At 35.6% G+C, this 22,573-nt stretch overlaps 2 protein-coding genes across 10 annotated transcripts in view; one reads left to right on the top strand and one right to left on the bottom strand.

Annotated features, from left to right (window-relative positions):
• The window catches only part of KDM4C (lysine demethylase 4C), a 192,047-nt gene that overhangs the window by 77,390 nt on the left and 92,084 nt on the right, over positions 1-22,573 (bottom strand). For 8 of the 9 annotated variants that reach the window (XM_039356156.1, XM_039356157.1, XM_039356154.1 and 5 more), the window contains 4 exons: positions 17,064-17,254; positions 12,394-12,644; positions 10,017-10,330; positions 7,607-7,718 (listed from right to left, as the gene is read on the bottom strand). In XM_039356156.1, the coding sequence (XP_039212090.1) occupies positions 7,607-7,718; positions 10,017-10,330; positions 12,394-12,644; positions 17,064-17,254 (868 nt within the window). The remainder of the gene's footprint in view (positions 1-7,606; positions 7,719-10,016; positions 10,331-12,393; positions 12,645-17,063; positions 17,255-22,573) is intronic. The other variant, XM_039356159.1, reaches the window with a different exon arrangement.
• Positions 1-22,573, top strand: part of LOC120313822 — a 68,190-nt gene that overhangs the window by 38,005 nt on the left and 7,612 nt on the right. The gene's annotated exons all lie outside the window — the stretch shown is intronic.

The raw sequence follows: 22,573 nt of genomic DNA on the forward strand, positions 1-22,573 counted from the left end.
AACTGCCAGTGGGGTATGAACTGATTGGGTGGGAGCTTGGCTGTGTTCTGATTGGGTGGAGGTGTGTTCTGATTGGTTAGGGGCTTGGCTGTGCTCTGATTGGCTGGGGGGTTGGCTGTGTTCTGCTTGGCTGGGGGGTTGGCTGTGCTCTGATTGGCTGGGGGAGTGTTCGATTTGGTTGTGCTCAGGTTAGTCTCAGTTGTAGGGGGGGTTAAGATTTTGGGCTGCCTTGCTATTTTTTGGCTTCGCGTTCGTGGTCATGCCTCATCTTCATGGAGGGTGTCAGTTTGCTTCATGTATGGATTGGAGGGGTTTAAAGTGGCTAATGATGCAGCTGTGGTCTGGCTTCTGGTTTGTGGTCGTGCCTCATCATCAGTGTGGCTTTGGGTTTGCTTTTTGCGTGGATGTGTGGTGGTGACATCCTGTGTGGTTTTTGTGAGTGTGGGTCTGGTATCATTTTTTGTGTTAGGGAGTCGTTTGTCAATAAGGGCGGGTTTCCAAATGGCTGGTAGGCGGGAGGTATCATCTCGCTTGTTCATGCTGTGTGGGTGTTTTTCTATCTCAATGGCTTCTCTGATTATTCTGTTATTAAAATATTCACTTTTGGCAATGGTTCTGGTATTTTTAAAGTCAATTTCATGTCCTGTGGCTCTAAGGTGTTGGACCAGGGAAGATGTTGCTTCCTCTTTTTTGACTAAGTTCTTATGTTCTTCAATGCGTGCACTTATTCTTCTGTTGGTTTGTCCGATGTATGTGGTGGGACAAGTGGTGCATGGGATTTCGACTACTCCTTGATTTTCTAATTCAATTTTATCTTTGGGGTTTCTAAGGATGGTGGATATTTTTCTGTTTGTGCAGAATGCTGTTTTGATGTTGTGTTTATGGAGGATCTTACTGATTCTGTCTGTGGTGCCTTTTATGTATGGGAGGAGGGCTTTGCCGTTTTCTTGTTCTTTGTCTTGGATTTTAGTGGGGGTTTCTTTTTGGATTAGGTTTGTAATCTTATTTCTATGGAATCCATTGGATGTTAGTACATTGGTGAGAGTGTGTAGTTCGGGTTTTAGGTGTTGTTCGTCAGCTAAGCGTTTTGTTCTGGAGATGAGTGTCTTGGCTACAGAGTTGATCTGTGCTGGGTGGTGTGTGAGAGAGCGTGCAGATAGCGGTTTGTGTGTGTTTTCTTCTGGTAGATGGTGTGTCCTAGGGAGCCATTGGATTTCTTGTAGACTAAGACATCCAGGAAGAGAAGTTGGTTGTTAGCTTCTGTTTCCATGGTGAACTGTATTTTGGGGTGTAGGCTGTTGAGGTGTGTGAGGAAGTTGTCCAGTTTTTCTTTCCCATGTGGCCAGATTATGAAGGTGTCGTCTACGTATCTGAGCCAGAGTTTGGGTTTGTGATCCGATTTTTCTAGAGCTTGGGTTTCAAAGTGTTCCATGTAGAGGTTGGCAATGACAGGTGAGAGGAGTGATCCCATGGGTGCTCCTTCTGTTTGTTTGTATTTTTGTCCATTATAGATGAAGTATGTGTTGGATAGGCAGTGGTTGGTCAGATCTAAGATGTGTTTTGGGGGAGTTATATTTGTTTTGGATAGCTGTCAAGGCTTCTTTGATAGGCACTTGGGTGAAGAGGGATATCACACATCCACGCAAAAAGCAAACCCAAAGCCACACCGATGATGAGGCACGACCACAAAACAGAAGCCAGACCACAGCTGCATCATTAGTCACTTTAAACCCCTCCAATCCATACATGAAGCAAACTGACACCCTCCATGAAGATGAGGCATGACCACGAACGCGAAGCCAAAAAATAGCAAGGTAGCCCAAAATCTTAACCCCCCCTGCAACTCAGACTAACCTGAGCACAACCAAACAGAACACTCCCCCAGCCAATCAGAGCACAGCCAAGCCCCTAACCAATCAGAACACACCTCCACCCAATCAGAACACAGCCAAGCTCCCACCCAATCAGTTCATACCCCCACTGGCAGTTAAAAGGAAGAAACAGCTAAGACCACACATTGCTGCTCGAAGCACGAAGCTGAAAACACCAGCCTGAAGATGACGAATGGGACTTCGTCGAAACGTCGCCAAGACACTTCCAATTTTACGCAGGAGAAAACCCGAACAACCAAAGACCTACATACAAACCCTTGCGAAAACCTCAGAAAACATTATATTATATCATATTATATATTATAATAGTGCTTTTAGTGTGAAACTATATCATGTTTATTCTTCAAGCATGCAATTGTTGGGAAAATTCAAACAAATTTTGACTCCTATTGTCACTCTTCTTTATTGTGTTCTTCACATAATGCAAAATAAGCAAATCTAAATACAATATGCCACTTTTATCTTTGAGCTCTGCATGGGGTTTAATTAATTTTTTCTCACAAGTATACATTTTATTTTATATTGAAAATGAACTTTAGCTTTTTACTGGAAGTGAACTTCAGCTATTCATCCAATATTTTATTTTAAAATACAAATCAACAAAGGTCTAAAAGGCTAAAATAAACACATTTCGTGGAGTCGGTGTTGACACCATATTGTAGATAATTACAATGTCATAGTAATGAAAATCTTAATGTAAGCCAATGTGTGCTTCTCAATGTAAAAAAGTTATTCTCACATGAGAAATCACTCTTGTTATCTTTCTCTTTCTTTAGATTTCCGTATTATTTTTTCCCAGTCATAATTATCAGTTTAACCTTTTTTATCACTTGCACAAAAAATATCTTTTCAGAACAGCAACTGTGCATTACTATGCACTCTATCCTCTTCTTAGCCCAAGAAATAAAAGAGAATTCGACATCTATAATTTGCTGAAATTATGATTTTGAATTACTAATTTGCATTAAGAAACTTGAGAGGAATTAATCTATTAGTTTTTCATCTTCATATCCTCCAGGCGTTATACCATTAATGTACTTCTAAATATATTTTTATGGAGTCAATATTTCTGTGGCCAAATTGTTATGTCCTGGGCCTGCTGAGTCATTCAGCAGGTACAGGAGGCTGCAGAAAGGCCCAGGCAGACCACGTGGATGCCCGGGACCAGACAGGCTGTCTCCAGCCTATTGCGCATGCGCAAGGCGGAAGAAATACATTGCATTGATTGGTTGACACTATCCCTGCAGAAGGGGTATAAAAGGAATCTGGGCCATTTTGTTTTGGTTCTGTTGGAGATTTAATAAAGACAAGACTGTTTGTTACTCCTGCCTCGTCTCAATGCCTTTTACTTGGAAACAGAACATAAATAATTATAGGTAGTCCTCAACTTACAACCATAACTAAGCCCTAAATTTCTGTTGCTAAGCAAGATAATTGATAGATGAATTTTGCCCCATTTTACAACCTTTCTTCTACAGTGGTTAAGTGAATCACCACCGTTGTTAAATTAGTAATATGGTTGGCTTCCCCATTGACTTTGCTTGTCAGAAGGTCTCAAAAGGTGATCACATGACCCCAGGACACTGCAACCATCATAAGTATGAACCAGTTGCCCACCATCCGAATTTTGATCATATGACCATGGGGATGCTGCATTGGTTGTAATTGTGGAAAATTGTCATATTTCACTTTTTCAGGGCAGTTGTAACTTCGAACGGTCACTAAAGAAATAGTTGTAAGTTGAAGACTGTCTGTATTCCTCAAAATATGAGTTATATACATCAAGAAATCATAACAGAAACTTATGAAAAAAGAATACAATTTCCACGTCACCCGGTTCTCCATTTATGTTTGAATATGTGTTTTTTTTTAAAAAAAAATCCCAAATTATCTAAAAATTCTTCATCTGTTCGCTAATCCTAGATTAAAATAAGATCATGTAATTTCAAGTTTATAAATTATCTTGTCAATATAAAAATTCTCTATAAATAAATTTATAAATTTCATGGTTAAATTTCTATAGACCTAAATTGATTCTATATTTTCTAGAAGAGAATGCCCAATCATGGAAAGAAAACTATGAAAATGCACATAAACGACTCTAATCCAAGCAGGATTTATATATAATTTTTGTCTCTAAATTTTTACAAGGTACCATCTATAAATAAGATTATCTACAAAAAAAGAAAGGGAGTAACATGCCCCAACCATGTTATATAGATCAAGATAAGAAGCTTTACAACCACACAGAACTGAAATACAGAACTTTTGCTGAGAAATACTATTTTTAATCAATATAACCATCAATTAAATAAGCCACAGAAATTTATTTGGGGAACAGAACAACAGAAAGCAACATAGCATTCAGAATAAAATGAAAAAAAATCAGTCCTGTTTAGCCAACATATTTGTCACTTGAATAGAGTAACTAATTTAAATTTTATTTGAAGAATAATTATCCTCATATTGAGGGCAGACTTAGAAACAGGCCCTTTCACAGAAATCTTTCTCAACACAGCCTAGATTAGCTAAAAGCAGGGGTCTTCAAACTTGGCCATTTTATGACTTGTGGACTTCAACTCCCAGAATTCCTCAGAGATTTCAACTCTATCCCAGATTATAACATACAAGTATTGCATGTACGGTGGTTGTGTAACAAGATGGAAGATGGTATTTACCTTTTCTATTCTGCAACATACCCATTAATTTTATTAATATAATCTTGTATTTTAGCACTTTCTTGGTAGCAACAGCCAACTGGAAATTTCATACTTGACACAACTAGCAGAATATGGATTAAATTCTGTCCCTGCTATTTCATGAAAAGCAAAAGAAATATAAAGCTACATCTCAGCACACGTTTTATTTATTCTGTAGACTAGTAATTTTTGAGAACTTACCAGGCTACACTACCAATTTATTTCTATATAAGTGGTAGAGCTTGTTTTTTTTTTTTTAATGGAAGAATGATACAGGTGAGGGGAAATATACTTCAAATCTCTGCTCCTTTAGTTCTTTGGACCTGAGAGAATGCTCAAAATGTCCTTGTTTTTAAATGTTTTACTTAAGTTCAACCAAGGTTTACTATCATCTTTAGACACAAAAGTAATCTCTAACTGAAAATGCAGCAATTTCATTTGAATTGAATAATTTTACCAGATGGGTTATAACATTAATACAGCATTTTTTGTGTAAATTAGGGGAACATTCTAAACCCACTCATAATCCTTAGGACAAGCATATATTACATAGATACAGCTGATGGCTCAAAACTTTCTACAATTTGAAGACAGAGGCTTTGCTTGTTTGTGCGGACCAGTTGTTGGCATGCCATAGCCCAGTACTGGTTCAGGGACCAGGGGTTGGGGACCCCTGGTCTACTGTTTTCCTTAAATGTATTGTTTAAACAGATAGGTATTACAGCAATCTTCAGAATTCTCTGACATAAAAACTGTAAAATAATATACAGGAGTCTGCCCTCCCACCCCCATCTTTTATTCAAATGGAGGCAGCTGTACATAGTGTCTATGAAGCCACAAAATACCCAGTGTTGCACATTTAAAATCACAAGTATGTAAAAAAGTTATAAAAAATAAAAAGTGCAATACATATTCTACACGGGCTTTTCTTTTTTATTCAACCTCAAAACAGAAAAATGTAAACAGAAAAATAAATATGACTATGGTATTAATGGTGCTATTTAAAAGTTGACAAGGGCACTAACCAGGAGATAAACTCACTAATTCTAACCACATTTACATAGATTTAGGAATAACCAAATCACCAGATGTATTTCTTTAATATGTTAATTTAAATGAAATTAACTTACTTGACAGATTAATAAACAAAAGAAAACCCACATAATTTTAAAATGTTTAATCTTTCCAATAAACACAATCCTAACAATAGGATTAAGATATTGGACTGGCATAAAGTTTTTAGTTTACACATAACGCACCAGGTGATTTTGGGCCAATTTTACCTTCTCTATGCAACCCATAACACTATTGTGGGCAAAAGTAGAAAGTGGGAATGCTACGCATATTATATAATAAGAATGGAACAAGAAATTAAGAAATAAACCATCTCCTCTCCAACTGATCATGAATTTTAAGAGAAAACAACAAATAAGCCTATAAAATACATTTTCCTTTTTGTTTAAAGGACTCTATGATTAATCTTTAACACTTCACAGATAAAAAGTAGATATGGAGTTTTTAGAAAAAAAGATAAACCATAATTGTGTAGTGTAATAGCGTCGGGGCACAATGATTGAGCAGTTAAAAGTGCTAAGCTTGTCATCTGGAACAGCCTGGATTCGAAATCCGAGTTCTGCACCTACCGTGTTTCCCCGAAAGTAAGCCCTACCCCAAAACTAAGTCCTAGTTTTGGGGCAAGGTACACAGATAAAAATCAAACTAGGGCGGGGGGGTGAAGCTGCCCCATGTGCTCCATCCCCACTTACCGTAGCAGCCAAGCCTCCCATGAATCAACACCTGCCTCACCTCGCTGGCCCACTTCTTCTGCAGTGCCCAGCAGCCTGCATTTCCAGAAAGGCCTCTGCAACTGAGAACCAAGCTAAGGATTGAATCCGTAGCTCGGTTTTCGGCTTTAGAGGCCTTTACGGAAGGCTTCTGATGGCGAAATGCAGGCCGGGGGGGGGGGGTGCCATGTGCATCAATCTGGAGCACCATTCTCCTTGGCAGAGGCATTTCCTTTGGCCGCAAAAGAAGTGGGCTGGCTGGGCAGGGCTGTTGATGCTGCCGTGAAGTGAGACTGTGGGACACCCCCCCCCAAAAAAAAATATCACCTGGTGCCTCTTTTGGAAATAAAAAAAAAAGACCAGGTCTTATTTTCAGAAAAATACAGTAGCAGTTCGAAAGCATGCAAATGCAAATAGATTAATAGGTGGGAAGGTAACAGCATTCCATATAGCTATGCTGGCCACATGACCATGGAAGGATTATCAGACAATGCTAGCTCCCTTTGCCAAGAAATGGAGATGAGCACTAGAATCAGACACGATTGACAGGGAAACTTTACCTTAGTCAGTGGTGGGATTCAGCCAGTTGGCACCACTTTGGCAGAACCGGTAGCTAATTTTTTGTTGCCCAGGCCCAGAATGGACTTCCGGAAGCAGCATCTACACAGAGAACCGGTTGTTCACCTATTTGAATCCCACCACTGACCTTAGTGTCATAGCAATATAAAAGGATGCACCTTTTCACTCTTGTTTCATACTTGAAATTAGATACAAAATTCAGAACTTAATAAAGGAGAAATACTGTAACTCAAACATTTTTTTGACCCAAAACTGGGTTAGACCCAAATGTGCATTCAAGGTCCAATTTCTCTCCTTAAGTGGGTTTGATATCTTTTTTAATGCTTCATTAAAATAATGTTTTTATGATGTTCTAAAGCTGTTATGTTCTAGGATGGAGTAATTACAGTATTTAAGCAACAGTTCTGAGTATCTTACCAGTTCTTTTTCCAATACATTCAGAAGACAAAGAGAATAGAAGGATGGAAAGGACATTATGTATTCAGGAAACATGCCAAAAACATTTAATGCAGTTCATTCTACAATTATTGAAATTTTGGCATGAGATCAAATACCTTTTTATCTTTATCACTAAGCAACATTTAAAATGTATGCATATTAATTTGTTGGCTGGAAAATATATTATTACATGGTGCTTTTAAAATATGCTCACCTTCATCACTTACTGCCTGCTGTTTAACCAGCGTCATAGGAGATCTGGCAGGGGGTTTGCTTAGTGGATGACGCCAACTTTTTGATGTTTTGTGTTTTTCTCCTTCAAATATCTACGAAAGACAACATATACTGTATTTAAGATAAGAGAACAGAAATTATGCAATGTATTGTACAATATCTAGCTTTCGTGATAGGTATTTTTGTGGAAGGCTCATGCCCAGTCGCAAAGGGTTGCCCCAATTTTGATCATATATACCAATCGTGGCGAACCTATGGCACAAGTGCCAGGGGCAGCACTTGGAGCCCTCTCTGTGGGCACACATGCCGTTGCCCCAGCCCTGCCTTCCCCCACAGCCCCCTCCACACCCGCAGCCCCCCTGGAGGAGAGTCAGGCACAGCCCACTTGAAGCCATGCAGCCAAGGACATGGCAGTGGGGACAAGAGTCTGCCCTTGCACCCTGTCGCAAAAAGTTGATGCTGCGGGGCACGGGTGGCGAGCGTGGCCGCCATGGCACTGCTGGGCCACCTGGGCGATCTGCGGCGGGCCGTGGAGGTGGTGGTGGGTGGCCCTGCGGGTGGGTGGGGGCGGGGCAGGGGTGGGGCAGTGTGGGGGTGGGGCAGTTTTGGGGTACTCGGTCTCTAAAAGGTTCGCCATCACTGATATATACAATAAGACGGAACAAAAAATTCATGGTATTAGTATCATGGTTAGCAGACAGCACATATCTTCCAACTGTAATGCCAATTTAATTTAGTTTAATAGTCGTCAAGAGTAAAAATAGAAATGACTTTTGCCATCACAAAACGAAAAAGGATTGGGAACACTTGGAGATAAATTTAGAATACATCATTCTAGTAAATGAGGGCATTTAAAAACATATACAATTTCTACTATTGTATCAGCTTGGAAGCTGAAAGGGTCTTGGCACCTCACATTGAGAAGTATTATTTGGGATAGTGGATATTTAAAATTTCTCTAAGATGTTATGATCTGCTATAACCCATTCCTAATTAAGTTGGAGTACTGGGATGGTAATTCATATTCTTTTAGTTGAGGTTATTCTACACTGTTAGCACCTACTGTTAGAATTTCAGCAACATCTGAAAATACACTACTTTTTCAGAGAAGAAGTAATTATTCTCTAATTTTAATCTTGATAGTAGCAATAAGATAGTCCTTGACTTACAATCATAATTGAGCCCATAATTATGGTCATAAGTCATGACAGTTTAAAGCAGGTCATCACATGACTGCATCTGATTGAATGATCCTTTTTGTGATATAGTTATGCAAATATAGCACTCATAAAGCAAATGCCATGATTGTTAAGCGAACACCATGGTTGTTAAGCAAACTCATTGTTCGCTATAAGACATTTTTTGGCGGAAATCAAAAGTAAATGCTGGTTTCTGAAAAAATCACAAATTGTGGTCATGTGATTGTAGGACACTGCAAATGGCTGTAAATGCGGTCCTGTTGCCTAGCATCCAAAATGCCATGTGATCACTCATGATGCTTTTTTCCAGAAAGTGCTTGATAGAGACCAGAATGTAATCTATTAGCAACTTAGAGCCATCATATACTTCTGAGCTCCCAAGATAGCCAGGTCTGTCTGCTACCCTGAAGAGTTGTTAGCATAATGCATTACGCAGCTGGTCTTATGATTAAAGAATATAGTGGAGTCACTAAACAAAGCAATGTATTTGTGCAGATATTTGAATCACATCTGTATAAAGTCCTTGGTAGACAGACATAGCATCAAACATATTAGAAAATATTCGGAAACCATTTAGGAATAACAAAAAGTACCCAAGCAAATGAATTAAATATAAGCTGAAATGCAAAATCTCATTATTGAGGAGATGTTTATTAGCACATTATATTAAGACGGAAGAACTGGCTTCTCATCCCTTTACAGAACAAAAATGTTGGAAGAAGGAAAAAAATGGTGCCTTATTCTTGGGTTTAAAATATACCTACCACTTTCTCAGGAATCCTGACAATCCAAAACTGTGCAAGTGCCGAAAGCAAATCTAGTCCCAAGTTATTGCTTTTTGGAATCTCATTCAAATGGGAAAAAAACTAAATACTTAATAGAAACTAATACGCTATAAACAATTATAAAGGCACTAGTTCAAATCCTCGCCATAATCATATATAAATATACAAAACTATAGCCACAGGTTATTACATTATCTCATTCTTACACACAGCTCATAATTGCAACATAATGCTGATCTACATGCAGTTGTTGCAAGCATTATTAATGTATCTTAAAACAATTTATGAAAGGATATCTGCCTTATTGTAACAGAAAAATATAAGAAACCAATTAGGAGATTTTATTATTGTTTCTAGCTAAATACTAGGTTTTCTCTCATATTCTATCATCTTTCCTTGTTCTTACCGTTGATATTTCCCCAGGTTCCAGATCACTTTTATTGCTTTCAGCATCACTAATCTCATCCTCTTCTGTGGATACACTACTAATTTCTTCTTTCTCAAAGCTCTCAATTTCAGAGGCAGCATCCTCTGGAGCTTGCCTTGAAATATTTGAAGCTTTTAAAACATCTTGATTGCAGCCAGGATATGAAAGCAAAGCCACTTTAGATTCTTCAGAACAAATATGTGCAACGTCAGAGACTTCTTTCTCTTCCTTTTCAGATTGTATATTATGCGTTTGAGGAATTTGATCAAGTTGTGAACTTGAAGGGGAATGACCTAAATAAAATTCATCATAAAGACAAAATAGACACTAACAGTTCTTATTCATTTCATTATTATACAGAAACCTATCTGCAGACATTTAGTGATAGATAATTGATTTCAACATCAAATATTTTTAACAGTTGAGAAATAACTGATACATTTAAACCTTCAGATTAAAATTGAATAAAGTTGTTGCTTCTTTGTTAAATTTTGGAGAAATGGATTTGTTAATCTAAATATTTTTTGTATCTGTTTATTGGAATTAGGGTCATTTATAGGCAAAAAATACATCCTGTGTTGAATACTGTACTGTAATGAAAACATATTTTCATAGATGACGAAAATTTAAACCGGAATTGTTTTTGCTAGGAATATTAAGATCTAATTATGGTAAAGAGAATGACTACTTAATATTACATGTTTTAACAGCTGCAAGAATTGTATTTGTCCAATTCTGGAAAAATGAAAATCTACCATCTGATCAGGCTATAATTACTAAAATTTTAGATTGCGCAGAAATGGATAGATTAACATTGGGGATGAAGGAGAAAGATGATTCAGTTTACTTTAAAACTTGGGGAAATTTTTATCAATGGTTAGAGACACGTTAGAATGTGAAAAGAACTTAAAATTATAGAATAGATGATAGATTTTTAACTAAGTTTCAGTTCTTAGGTTAATAACATCTTTATTTTTAGTGATTTTTAATTGCTAATGTTGACAATTATGATTAGTTGAGATTTTATTAATTACGTGTATCTACATAGAGGAATTTTATCTGTTTATCAATCTGTAGTAATATGGTTATAGTTAATCTTATTTTAAAATGGCTGAGTATGATATAAATTATGTTTATTTACTATTTTGAACTGGACGGTAGCTTGTTTATTAAAGTATGAGATTATTGTTGGGGATTACCCCACTACTGTACCTACCCTCTTTCCATCCCAAATCCCCCATGCCCCTCCCCTCCATACCCGCACTGTCCCTATTCTTTCCTCATTTATGTAAAATCTAACAATATATATATATATATATATATATATATATATATATATATATATATATATATATATATATGTTTTCTGAGGTTTTCGCGGGTATTTGTATGTAGGTCTTTGGTTATTCGGGTTTTCTCCCACGTAAAATTGGGACACTTCCAATTTTACGTGGGAGAAAACCCGAATAACCAAAGACCTACATATATATAAACACATTTTCATAATGAATACTATAATAAAAACATGTTTTCTAGTATCACTTCTTTTTACAGTCCACAATATATGTTGCCCACTATTATGAACAGTCTCTCTCTACCCATTTTATCAAATTGTGCAGAGACATTAGTATTCTTGAAAGTAGTCTCAATGAAGATTACATCTTCCATTATAATATAAAAAATGCCAAATTAGATTCTCAGTCTTCCATGAACAAAATTAATCTTTTCAACTTTAAGGAAGGAAGGCTCTAAATCCAACTCTATGTTTTTAAACTATTTTATTAGCTTAGCACAATTCAATTCTAATCCTTGGTAAACAGTTACAAAACAAGCAGACTTAGACATCACTTCTTTAATAGTAATATAAGCGAGGAAAGGGCCTTCTATTTAATAGGAAAAACCAGGCTGTAATTCCAGTAGTTTTGTGCCATGTAACAATATGCTTACATGGAACACCATGAAAAACTATATATTACAAGGTACATAGGTACTATATTTGAAGGCCCTTTTTGCAATTAAATCCCTTCCTAAATATATTTTATATATTAGTAGTTATTATTTTCTCTGTTATTATCCACTCCTGAGCTGTTAGGAAATCATGAAATAAAGTTGAAACTTTAAGAGCACTTAGCAATAGTTGGCTTCTGAATTATTATTGCTTTATTGGGACAACATTCCATTATTTATTATTGACAAATATTACAAGGATACTAAGCATAACATAAATGATCTTGATTATGTAATATCGCTGCAGGAATAAAGAACCATAATAGAACAGAATAGGGTATAAATTCTCACTTGCATATTTATAGAATCACAATATCAACAATCTGCAAAATATATGAAAAATAAATACCATTTATCTCACCCAGTATCTTTTTGTTATCCAATAAATTTTTATCTATGTGCATGCTGCTTGGGACTTGTTCTTCCCCAGAAGGCACTCCTGTGTCTACTGGCTTTACTTTTTGTGATGGTTTGTCTTTGACCTTGAAGCAATCTGTAGCTGCTTCAGTGGCTGTGATTTCTGTACCAACCATTATGGTTGATGGCTTCTTGTCTTCAGGAGTTTTAAGCTTTTTTGATCGTGATTGGGTATGCTGGAAGCTGTTATAAGAGATACTGCTGTCAAAATGGAACGTCTGGCTTGAGTAAGATAAAATATCTACCAATAGAAATGTTCTTTCTGCTTGCTTTAAGAAATGGAAAAAAATGACATTTTTTCATCTTTTTGTGTAGAGATAGTGTTTACAATTTATTAAGCAAGAGATTAACAATAGATTGAATTTAACCTTTTAATCTGTCATTACTACACTTTAAAACTAGCATTAAACTAAAATGACCTCAAATAACCCCGCTGAAGCAAGTTCCATAGTTGGTTACTTGGTTCACCGTTATTTAGAATGTGACAGTGCTTATAATCACATTCTATCAATCTTTAGCAATGATGCTCAGTCACAAAATGTGGAAGACACTTTGACAACTGACTCTTCTGTAGCATTTACAGAAAATATTACCAGTCACAAGTACAGCTTCAGCAACAGCTCTAACTGAATTGAACTATATGTAGTCCTCGATGTACAACCACAATTGATCCCAAAATTTCCATTGCTAAGCAAGACAGTTGATAAGTTGAGTTTTGCTCAATTTTACAACCTGTCTTGCCACAATTGTTAAGTGAATCACTGCAGTTGTTAAGATATTGATATTGTTGCTGAGTGAATCTGGCTTCCCTATTGACTCTGCTTGTCAGAAGTTCACAAAAAGTGATCACATGATCCCGGGTCTCTGCAACCATCATAAATACAAGCCAGCTACCAAGCGTCTGAATTCTGATCATGTGGCTACAGGGCTGCTGTAATGGTTGTAAGTATAAAAATGGTCATAAGTCACTTTTTTCCGTGCCGTTGTAACTTCAAACAGTTACTAAACAAATGATTGTAACTCAAGGACTACCTGTACACACTGAGAATTTATTTCTACAGTAGAAACTACTAGACTACAGTATATAAGATTTTAGAAATTATATTTAGCTATTAAGATTATACCCAATCAACAAAAGATGGAGAACATGACTGGTGCTCTGTCAAATTCTAATGCACACATATTATTGCTCTTTTATTAGCAAACTGCTTCTATCTGGGGATGAATTCCCATCTTTTGACACATGCTGCTGAAATGGACTATTACTTAACGAAAAGAAAATTTCCCATTTTTAGAAAAAAATGGAAATAGATAAGTCTCTGTCTGAGAGCCATCTTAATTTTACCTAAAGTTTTTCACTTGAGCATGATAAATAGCTCTAGAAAATGTATCTGAGTGCTGAAGAGTGTGAAGAGTGTCTTCCAGAACAATTCTAATATATCTGAAACTAGAAAATACTACTAGCTCAAAGCAAGAATTTCAGACCAGTATTATATTTTGCCATTGTTCTTTTAAATAAACCAGATACTAAGCTTATTTCTTCTCAATCTGATGAGTCTAATAAATACATTTTTAAAAAATCTACATAATTTCCCTTAAGCTGTAGTATAATTTATATTTTTCATTGAGGCATGAAGGCACTGTTGAAGCTGATGGTGCCTATTATTTGTCTAGCAGTGCTATATAACGTGATTGTGACTTGCCCTTTAAAAATCTATTGCACAAATCATTTGTCACAATAATGATTTCCATCTTTACATAAGTACCTTAAATTAAGCAGTATTAACATAAATGATTGCAACACAAATATTATCACTTAACTTTTCTTTAACCTGGTGTTTCTATATACATGGGATTCTGTCTGAAAATGTATTATTCCCAAGAGAAAAATTATAATATTTTTTGTGACATATTAGAGCAAAGACAAAACTGAATATTTTATCTTCATTTTGGAGATAAACATCTCATGTGTGTTTTCACTTGTGTGAGGACTATTAATTAAGCAGCACAAAAATGCAACCACCAGTTTAGCATAGTGGATAACTGCAATCCATGTACATATATCTGATAAAACTTTCAACATAATTACTACAATGTATCCGTTTTTAATTTTAACTTTACTATCCAGATAAATATAGGTTGTACTGACAAGGAAATAATTTCTCTGCCAAGTACAAATAGTAGTTGTATAATAAATATGCCAAACTCTATAGCAATATAAAACTAACACTGAACAATTATATGACCTGCGGTTAAAGCTTATCAAGTTGTAAATGCTAATATGCATATGTATTAATAATTAGATATGAGATGTTTGTTTAAATTCTAATATCCTGCAAGAATTGTCATTTTTGGAGAGAAGATTATCAATAAAAAAAAGAAGAAATCAAGCAAGGATGTATCTATCACAGAAGTCAAGCAATGATTAGGCAATGATTCAATCATTTGCTACATTGGAATGAGAATAGGAAACTTTTAAATAACATTCTCAGGTTTGATATAAGAAATAATTCAATTTCTTTATCAGATTTGGAGATCAGTTAAAGCAAAACTCATAGAATATTTATTCTGAAAATTTGGGGTGAAGGAGATCATCGTAATCAATTCAGTAGAATTGAAAAACATGTATGATCATTAAAATTTTATTAATAATTAATCCTCAAATTATTCCTGCAAATTTTTATAAGTCTAAAGAAGAACTGTAGTTTCTCAAATAAATTTTGTCGAGAGTTTTCTTGTTCCAGTCAAAATATCATTCTGAGTAGTGATGGGATTCAAATATGTGAACAACCGGTTCTCTGTGTAGATGCCGCTTCCGAAAATCCATTCTGGGCCTGAACAAAAAAAATTAGCTACCAGTTCTGCCAAAGTGGTGCAAACCGGCTGAATCCCACCACTGATTCTGAGACATAATGCAGGCACAGTTCATATTTCTCATGATAGTGTTACCTAACATAATGTAGAGCATGGAATGTATCATATTTTCCACATCCAGAGTGGCCATTTACATCTAAAGTGCAATAACATCTAATTAGCTTCATCTATTTTACCACAGTATATTATAGTCATAACCTTGATTAAATTCATTAAACATTTCAAATGCAATTATTTTACCAATTATTTTACCAATCTGACACAAATATATTTTATAAAAGAATGTAACAAATATATTTAAAAAATTAAGGATCTTACTAAATCAGATTTTACTTGTTGCCTCCTCTTAGAAGAGTTTACCTGTTGATTAGATCATTTGCAAAGGCTCTATATCAGGGGTGTCAAACTGACGGCCCGTGGGCTGGATGCGTCACGCACAGGCCATGCCTACCCTGGCTCCGCAAAGGCAAAAAAGTCATGATACATCATGTGACGCGATCGAGTTTGACACCCGTGCTCTATATGTTTAGTTAGAACTAACCCAGGAAAAGCACCTGGTTTTTGACTCTATAATTCTTTTCCTAAAGAGCTTGTTTAATTCCCTAATTTACATTGCAAGACTGGGTTTTTTAAAAGAGGCAGAATTTGTTTTTGTTCTGTTTTTGTCTTTTATGAAATTGAACTATGAATGAATTATGACCGTCAGGAGCTGCCAGCTGTTATACTGCATTTTTATTTTGTGTGTGTGTCATTTTTATTTTCAAAAGTCTCTATTTTACTAGACATTTTTATAATTACTACTATATATGACTTAGAGCACAGAAGAGAAATTTCAGCAAACTTTAACTTGTACATTTCTCTGTCTCCTCTCAAACTTTGGTGTGGTTGCAAAGAGAAATCTGAAAGTATCTACCGCACTTTAGAATAAACACAGATGACAATTTTTGAAGAATTTTTAGTATCTGTAAATTATAAATCCTGATCTAACAAAAAAGCAGACAACATAAATACATCTATTAAAGCTTTCTACATTTTGAAGTGTTCAGATGTATTGATCTATAGTTCCCATAATTGTCTGATCTTTCATCAACACTAGCATGGGGACTATTGTCTAAAATATTTAAAGGACATTAGATAAGAAAAGGGGTTTATGTTAATATAAATACATAAATTGGAAAAATATTAGGCAAGTAGAAAACAATATATTTTTATGTTGGGGAAAAACATCAAAAGATATGTTGGGTGTTAAAAATAATGTTTACTTATTAAAATATATTTATTTGATCACATAATAATAGGTATATAAAAAAGATAAAATATATGTTGTTGATGAAAAGCATTGTTTAGGAAATTGCCTCTTTTGTTCTTTTTTATGCCTTGAAGTTAGCCCTGATTCCTGGTCATTGCTGGACAAGTCTATGCAATTTTCTTAGCAACATTTTCAGAACACCTCCATAAAGAGAAAAAGTCTAAATATTATATTAATGCTCAGACCTCCAAACATTAAAGTTTCAATAACGCTTTCTTTTTCAATTTTTCAAAATCAATATATGTATTCAGTAAACATGTCCATGATGAAACATGACCTTTTGACTCCCAAAATCAGTGTTAAATTTAACAAGACACAAACTAACTAAAATAAAATAAAAAACTTCTAAATACAACATCTGAAACATGAAACTATATATTTTAAGTTTAACTATAAATAGCAGAAAACATTATTACCACCTGGAACATCTCTTTGTTTTCTTTCTTCTCTGCAACCAGGCCTTTACCTCAGGGGTGGTTTCAGGGGTGGGTTTTGTATGATCAATATTATATAAATCTTTTCCTTGTTTCCACAGTTGGTATCTATCTGGCTGAAATTTTCTCACAAAGATGTCCATTGATATTGTCACCATGTCTTTTCTACAGGTACACTAGGGAAGAGATTAATTGGATATGTTAAAATAAGCTCATATACAAAGAATAAACTACAGTAAATAAAACCACTGAAGTAACACAGAGAATTCTCTGAATAACAAGCAGTCTTTTAGAACAAAAGCCCCAACAAGTGGTAAAATCAATTAAAAGTAGTTACAACGCCAATCCTCAGGTTACAACAGTAATCATAGAACAGGGATTGATGTTGCTAAATGATGCATTCATAAAGTGCAACATCAAGTGAGGGTACTGCTTATGTTGTTATTGTTATTAGTTGCTAAGTCATGTCCGACCCATCGCGACCCCATGGACAATGTTCCTCCAGGCCTTCCTGTCCTCTACCATCTTCTGGAGTCCATTTAAGCTCACGCCTACTGCTTCAGTGACTCCATTCAGCCACCTCATTCTCTGTCATCCCATTCTTCTATTGCCCTCAATCTTTCCCAGCATCAGGCTCTTCTCCAGTGAGTCCTTCCTTCTCATTAGGTGGTCAAAGTACTTGAGTTTCAACTTCTATGGGGGTTGTTAAACAGGAAAAGGCAGGAGTCTAACTTAAGGAATGCAGGGGAATGTGGGTGTTATGGGTCAGCAGGCTGGGAAGAGTCATATGCCACTAGAAGAGTGTTGCAAGTCCACGCTATAGTGTGTGGACAAGTGCATGTTACAGAGTGTGGGCAGGTGGGGGGGGTGAGATTGGAGCCCTCAGGAGAAAACGCAGCAGAAGTGACTTATGGGAGCGACTTTTCCTGGTGTCAGAAGCCGATAGCAAAAATCACAAATGGCGATCGCAGCTTGGTGTAAACCAATAAGTTTGCAGATATACTTCAAAGTGCTATTTTAACCTAAAAAAAGCTACAGTGCTTGGCTTCTAGATATCTTCAGCTCTGTGCTCTCAAGGTAAAACTAACCTGACATGTAAACAAAAGAAAAACTATCTGTAAGAATGGCTTCAAGTTCAATAAACAGTATTTTTAAAGCATATGGAATTCCAGTCTTAATGCATTAAAGCACTTCTTTTCTTATGCATATTTCCTATCATAATATTACTATATGCCTCAGAATCATTTTTTTCAGATGCTTTGCAGTGCTTCTTTGTCACATATTCCAATGTGTTTCTGGAGCTCTTTTCAAACATAAGCACTGATTGCATCACATAATGAAATTAATGATATTGTAGAGAAATGCAGAGATAAAGTTAACGAAGGAATACAAAAACCGTTTGCAGAACCATTAAGAGATAATAAAAGAGAATGTAAATGACAACATAGTCTTACAAAAGGGGGGAACATAAGAAAGAGACTCAAAATAACCCTGCTTTTATTCTACATAGTTATACAAACCAGGGGGGAAAAAAACCTCTGACGCATTTTCAAGATTCTGTTATTGTACCCTACAACAACAGAGCTCCTCATTCTTATGCTGTTTTCTGATCTTTTCTGACATATATATTCATGCTACCACAAATTAAAATGTATTTATTTTGGCACAGTGATATTTCTTCACACATCTTTTCTGTACTTAATCTAATCTATTTCCTTAATCTATTAAGGAAATTAAAACATATACTTAATTATTTTCATTATAAAAAGATACTTAGAGTCAAATATGTCCTCTTAAATTGAGAAAGAGGATGGAAATAACTTTTGCTATTTTTTAACCCATTATTTCATGCTTGATGAATGAAATTGATAGTTGAGAGAACATAAGAAGCACGTGGTAAGTGATCCTGGGAGGCGGAGATGGAAGGAGGAACTGGTCAGGTGACCTCCCTCTTCTTCCATGATCAAGTCTCTACTATTCTTCTGAATATTAAGCATACACTCACTTTATTGCTTTTGGAAGAGGAGCTCATGAGAGGTAGTTCACAGAAGAGTCACAGTTTCTTCCCAACCTTCTCAATCACATGCCATTTAACATCAAGATACAATGGTATCGGTCATGAAAAACAATTCCTTAAATATTTAAAAAGGTTAAAATATGTGCTCCGAATATTCCTGAAGTTTGAGGTAGGATGAACACCACTATTAATTCATTGATGAAATATGTCTTTTCTGAAATAATATCCAGAGGTTTCTAGTCTTCAGAAAGCAAACTGTTTATATAAAAGTATAATGAACAATGTAAGGGACAAAGGAGAATCATAATTTAAAATATAACACAAATTTTAGATTCATTGTTAGTATTTACAATCTGTCGGACGGAGTGAGGTTAACCGGTTGGATTCCACAGCCATGAGGGCTGGTGGCATTGAGAGGAGAGTACTATTCAGGTTTTGACAGGCAGAGAAAAATATAGTGGGAATCTGAGCTGGATGATTTCGGGAGTGATGGTCAGTCCCACTTGCCAGTCTTGATGTCAACTGCTGGATCCTAGATAGCTCTGGGCTAGTATATAATAAGGTGACTCTCATCCTTGATTTGATCATGGACAAGAGAGCTGACCTGGCATGTACAAATGACATTGGTTTGGGTCTAAAGGGTATTATCCTCTTGAAATATACCCAATTACTTCTGGAAAAAGTGAGCAGGATCCTTGGGACTATTAACCAACCATCTGTTTATTAATAATGCCTCTGAAGAGATGGTGTGTGGCTGAGTCCATGCTACAGCACTGACTTGTTGAGGAAGGGGTTCAGTCAGCTGTGCAGGAGGTTATTGTATCCCCCTTCATAAAAAGCTGCTACTGGATCCAATAGTTCTGGATTACCTTTGTCCAGGTTTACAAAGGCTAATGAGTAGATGGTGAAAAGCACAGCTTTAAAGAGCCCTGGAGGAAGTAACCTTTCAATCCAGGTTGAGACTGGGATACAATATAGAGATGGCATCAGTTGAACTTGTAGATGAAGTTTGCTTGGGATGCATAGGTGCGACTATTTGGCTCTTTTTCATCTCTCAGCTGCTTTCAAAGACATTGGCCAGTATAATAGTTGTGGACTACCCATGGGGCACTGTGTGGTGATAGTTCTCTTCCTTTCTTTGTGGCTAGTTCAAGTTGGTGGGGGTGTTTTGTTTTGTTTTTTTTCGGAGGGGGAGCATCAATCATCAAGCTCAAAACAGGGCTATCTATTAAATTATCACAAAATTCACTAAGCTACCTCAGGAAATCTTCTCAGGTTCAGAACTGTTTGGAATAATACTTTAAAACATGGCAACCTATGCATTTTTAAAAGACTTGCCATATATATTATATGGGAAAGGGGAAGAAAATTGGATCACATAATAAAAACAAATATCTGACACAAGGACTAGTTGTGCAGTGCAAGTGACTCATTGTTTTGTAAAACATATTTGGAGATGAGAATTCTCTCAGGAAAGTTCTGAAGGAATACTTTCCATTTGTTTTATGTATGCAGTAAGACTATTTGTGACAAAACATGAGAATCAGCATAATACAATATATGTAAATTTCACTGCTGTTTAGTTGTCTATCTATCTATCTATCTATCTATCTATCTATCTATCTATCTATCTATCTATTGTCAACATATGAGTATGGTCACCTATATCAAAACACAACTCTGGGCAGCATGATTAATCTTCCTGCTTTTCAAGAGACTCAGTGGTATGAAGTCCATAAGATGTATGCTAGAAACTGAAATACATAATAAAAATAGACTTGCATAATTCAGTATGTGCCTATTCAAACTATTTATATAAGACTAAAGGAGTACTTGCCAATTTCTCTCAAATAACAAATAAATCTAGGTATCTAGACTTCTGAGTATTGATTGAAACTTAAAAATATCCTTCATTCTTTGCCTTCATTCATTAACAATATCATACAAATATTACAAATATCATACAAGTAGTCCTCAATGTACGACACAATTGGGACCAGAATTTCCATTGCTAAGGCAGTTGTTAAGTGGATTGTGCCTGATTTTACAACCTTTTTTGCCATGTTTGTTACACAAATCACCGCAGTTATTAAATGAGTCATGCAGCCATTAAGTGAATCCAGCCTCCACCACTGATTTTATTGAAAGAATCTGGGAAGGTCACAAATGGATAGCTATATTTTTATGATGACCTTCCAGCAACTTGTAGTCAGTACTGCTTAACCCTTGATATCAGCTACCCATTTATACAAGCTACAATAAAACAAAGGTTCTTTTGATAAAAAGTCCTGAAAAGCACATTGGCTGTTTTTTATTCACAAAAGGGAATCAATGTTATCAGTATCTAACTTATTTTCAAAATATGCACCTTTCAAGATTTTAAACTTTAGTTCTATCTTTTAAAAAAAATTAAACAGACAAAAATGTTTTCAGTTCTATTATGGGAAATTACTGATATACTGGATAAATAATAGCTGTCAGCATACTTTAATTTCATATTATTTATTCTCATTGCACACAGCATCATCAATGAGATAAATGTCTAAATGATTAAAACTAAAATGAAATAAATAAATACTACATATTCAGGGTTGTGGTCTATTCCAAGAAAAAATAATTTTATCCTTTTAAGCCACTGCTATTAAATTTAATTTAATCGGAACAACATAATCAGTTCTTGAATATAATGATGTTTAAATGTTGGCTGCAGAATGGAAAAAGGCTTTGTCCTTTCTTCCAGTAAGAAACCATGTACGCTGAAGGCTAAGGCCATAAATATTATCTGAATTATGTCCTAATCAGAAGTTCATTTTCTCTTAACTAGTGAAGCAAATAAAACTGAATTTGACCAAAACATTTGGAATAAAATTAATCATACTAATGAGGTCACTGTAGAGATTAAAATGATTAACTGAACTTTATAAGAAATCAATAACTCAGTATTTCAGAACTGGGCTGATGGAACTTACACTAACATTCTGTAAAAGGCATTGTTACACAGCAAAATAAAAAACAAAGATAATGCCACTACACCAATTCTTCAAAATAACAAATACCACATACCAAATATTCTGTCATCTGTAGAGGCTAGGAATTTTATATTCCATTCTCTCTAATTTTAGCAGATTTTTTCCAAAATCAAGCCACACTAATCAATGCCAGGGATAGCAAATAAATCTATCATGTCAAGGTGACTGTTCACGTAACCAGCACAGGAAATTATCTTCAGGATACAAAAAATAACAAAGATTTTTTTAAACATGTTGTAAGCACATGTTGATACAGCTGCTCTATGGGTTTCATTTCACAGTCAGTCATACATTCCTTTAGCATATCATTCTGTTCTACTTCCCTGCATGTGTAATTTCTGTGCAGCTTTAAATATTTTTTGTTCTAGTTCTGTGTGCCTTTCCAGGCATAATGATAGCATCCTGTTATTTCTAAATGGACTAAAAAAGAAATCCATATCAAAGAAAGG

The sequence above is a fragment of the Crotalus tigris genome, unplaced genomic scaffold (assembly GCF_016545835.1).
Source record: "Crotalus tigris isolate CLP2741 ecotype Arizona unplaced genomic scaffold, ASM1654583v1 scf7180000018786.1720131, whole genome shotgun sequence".
NCBI lineage: Eukaryota > Metazoa > Chordata > Lepidosauria > Squamata > Viperidae > Crotalus > Crotalus tigris.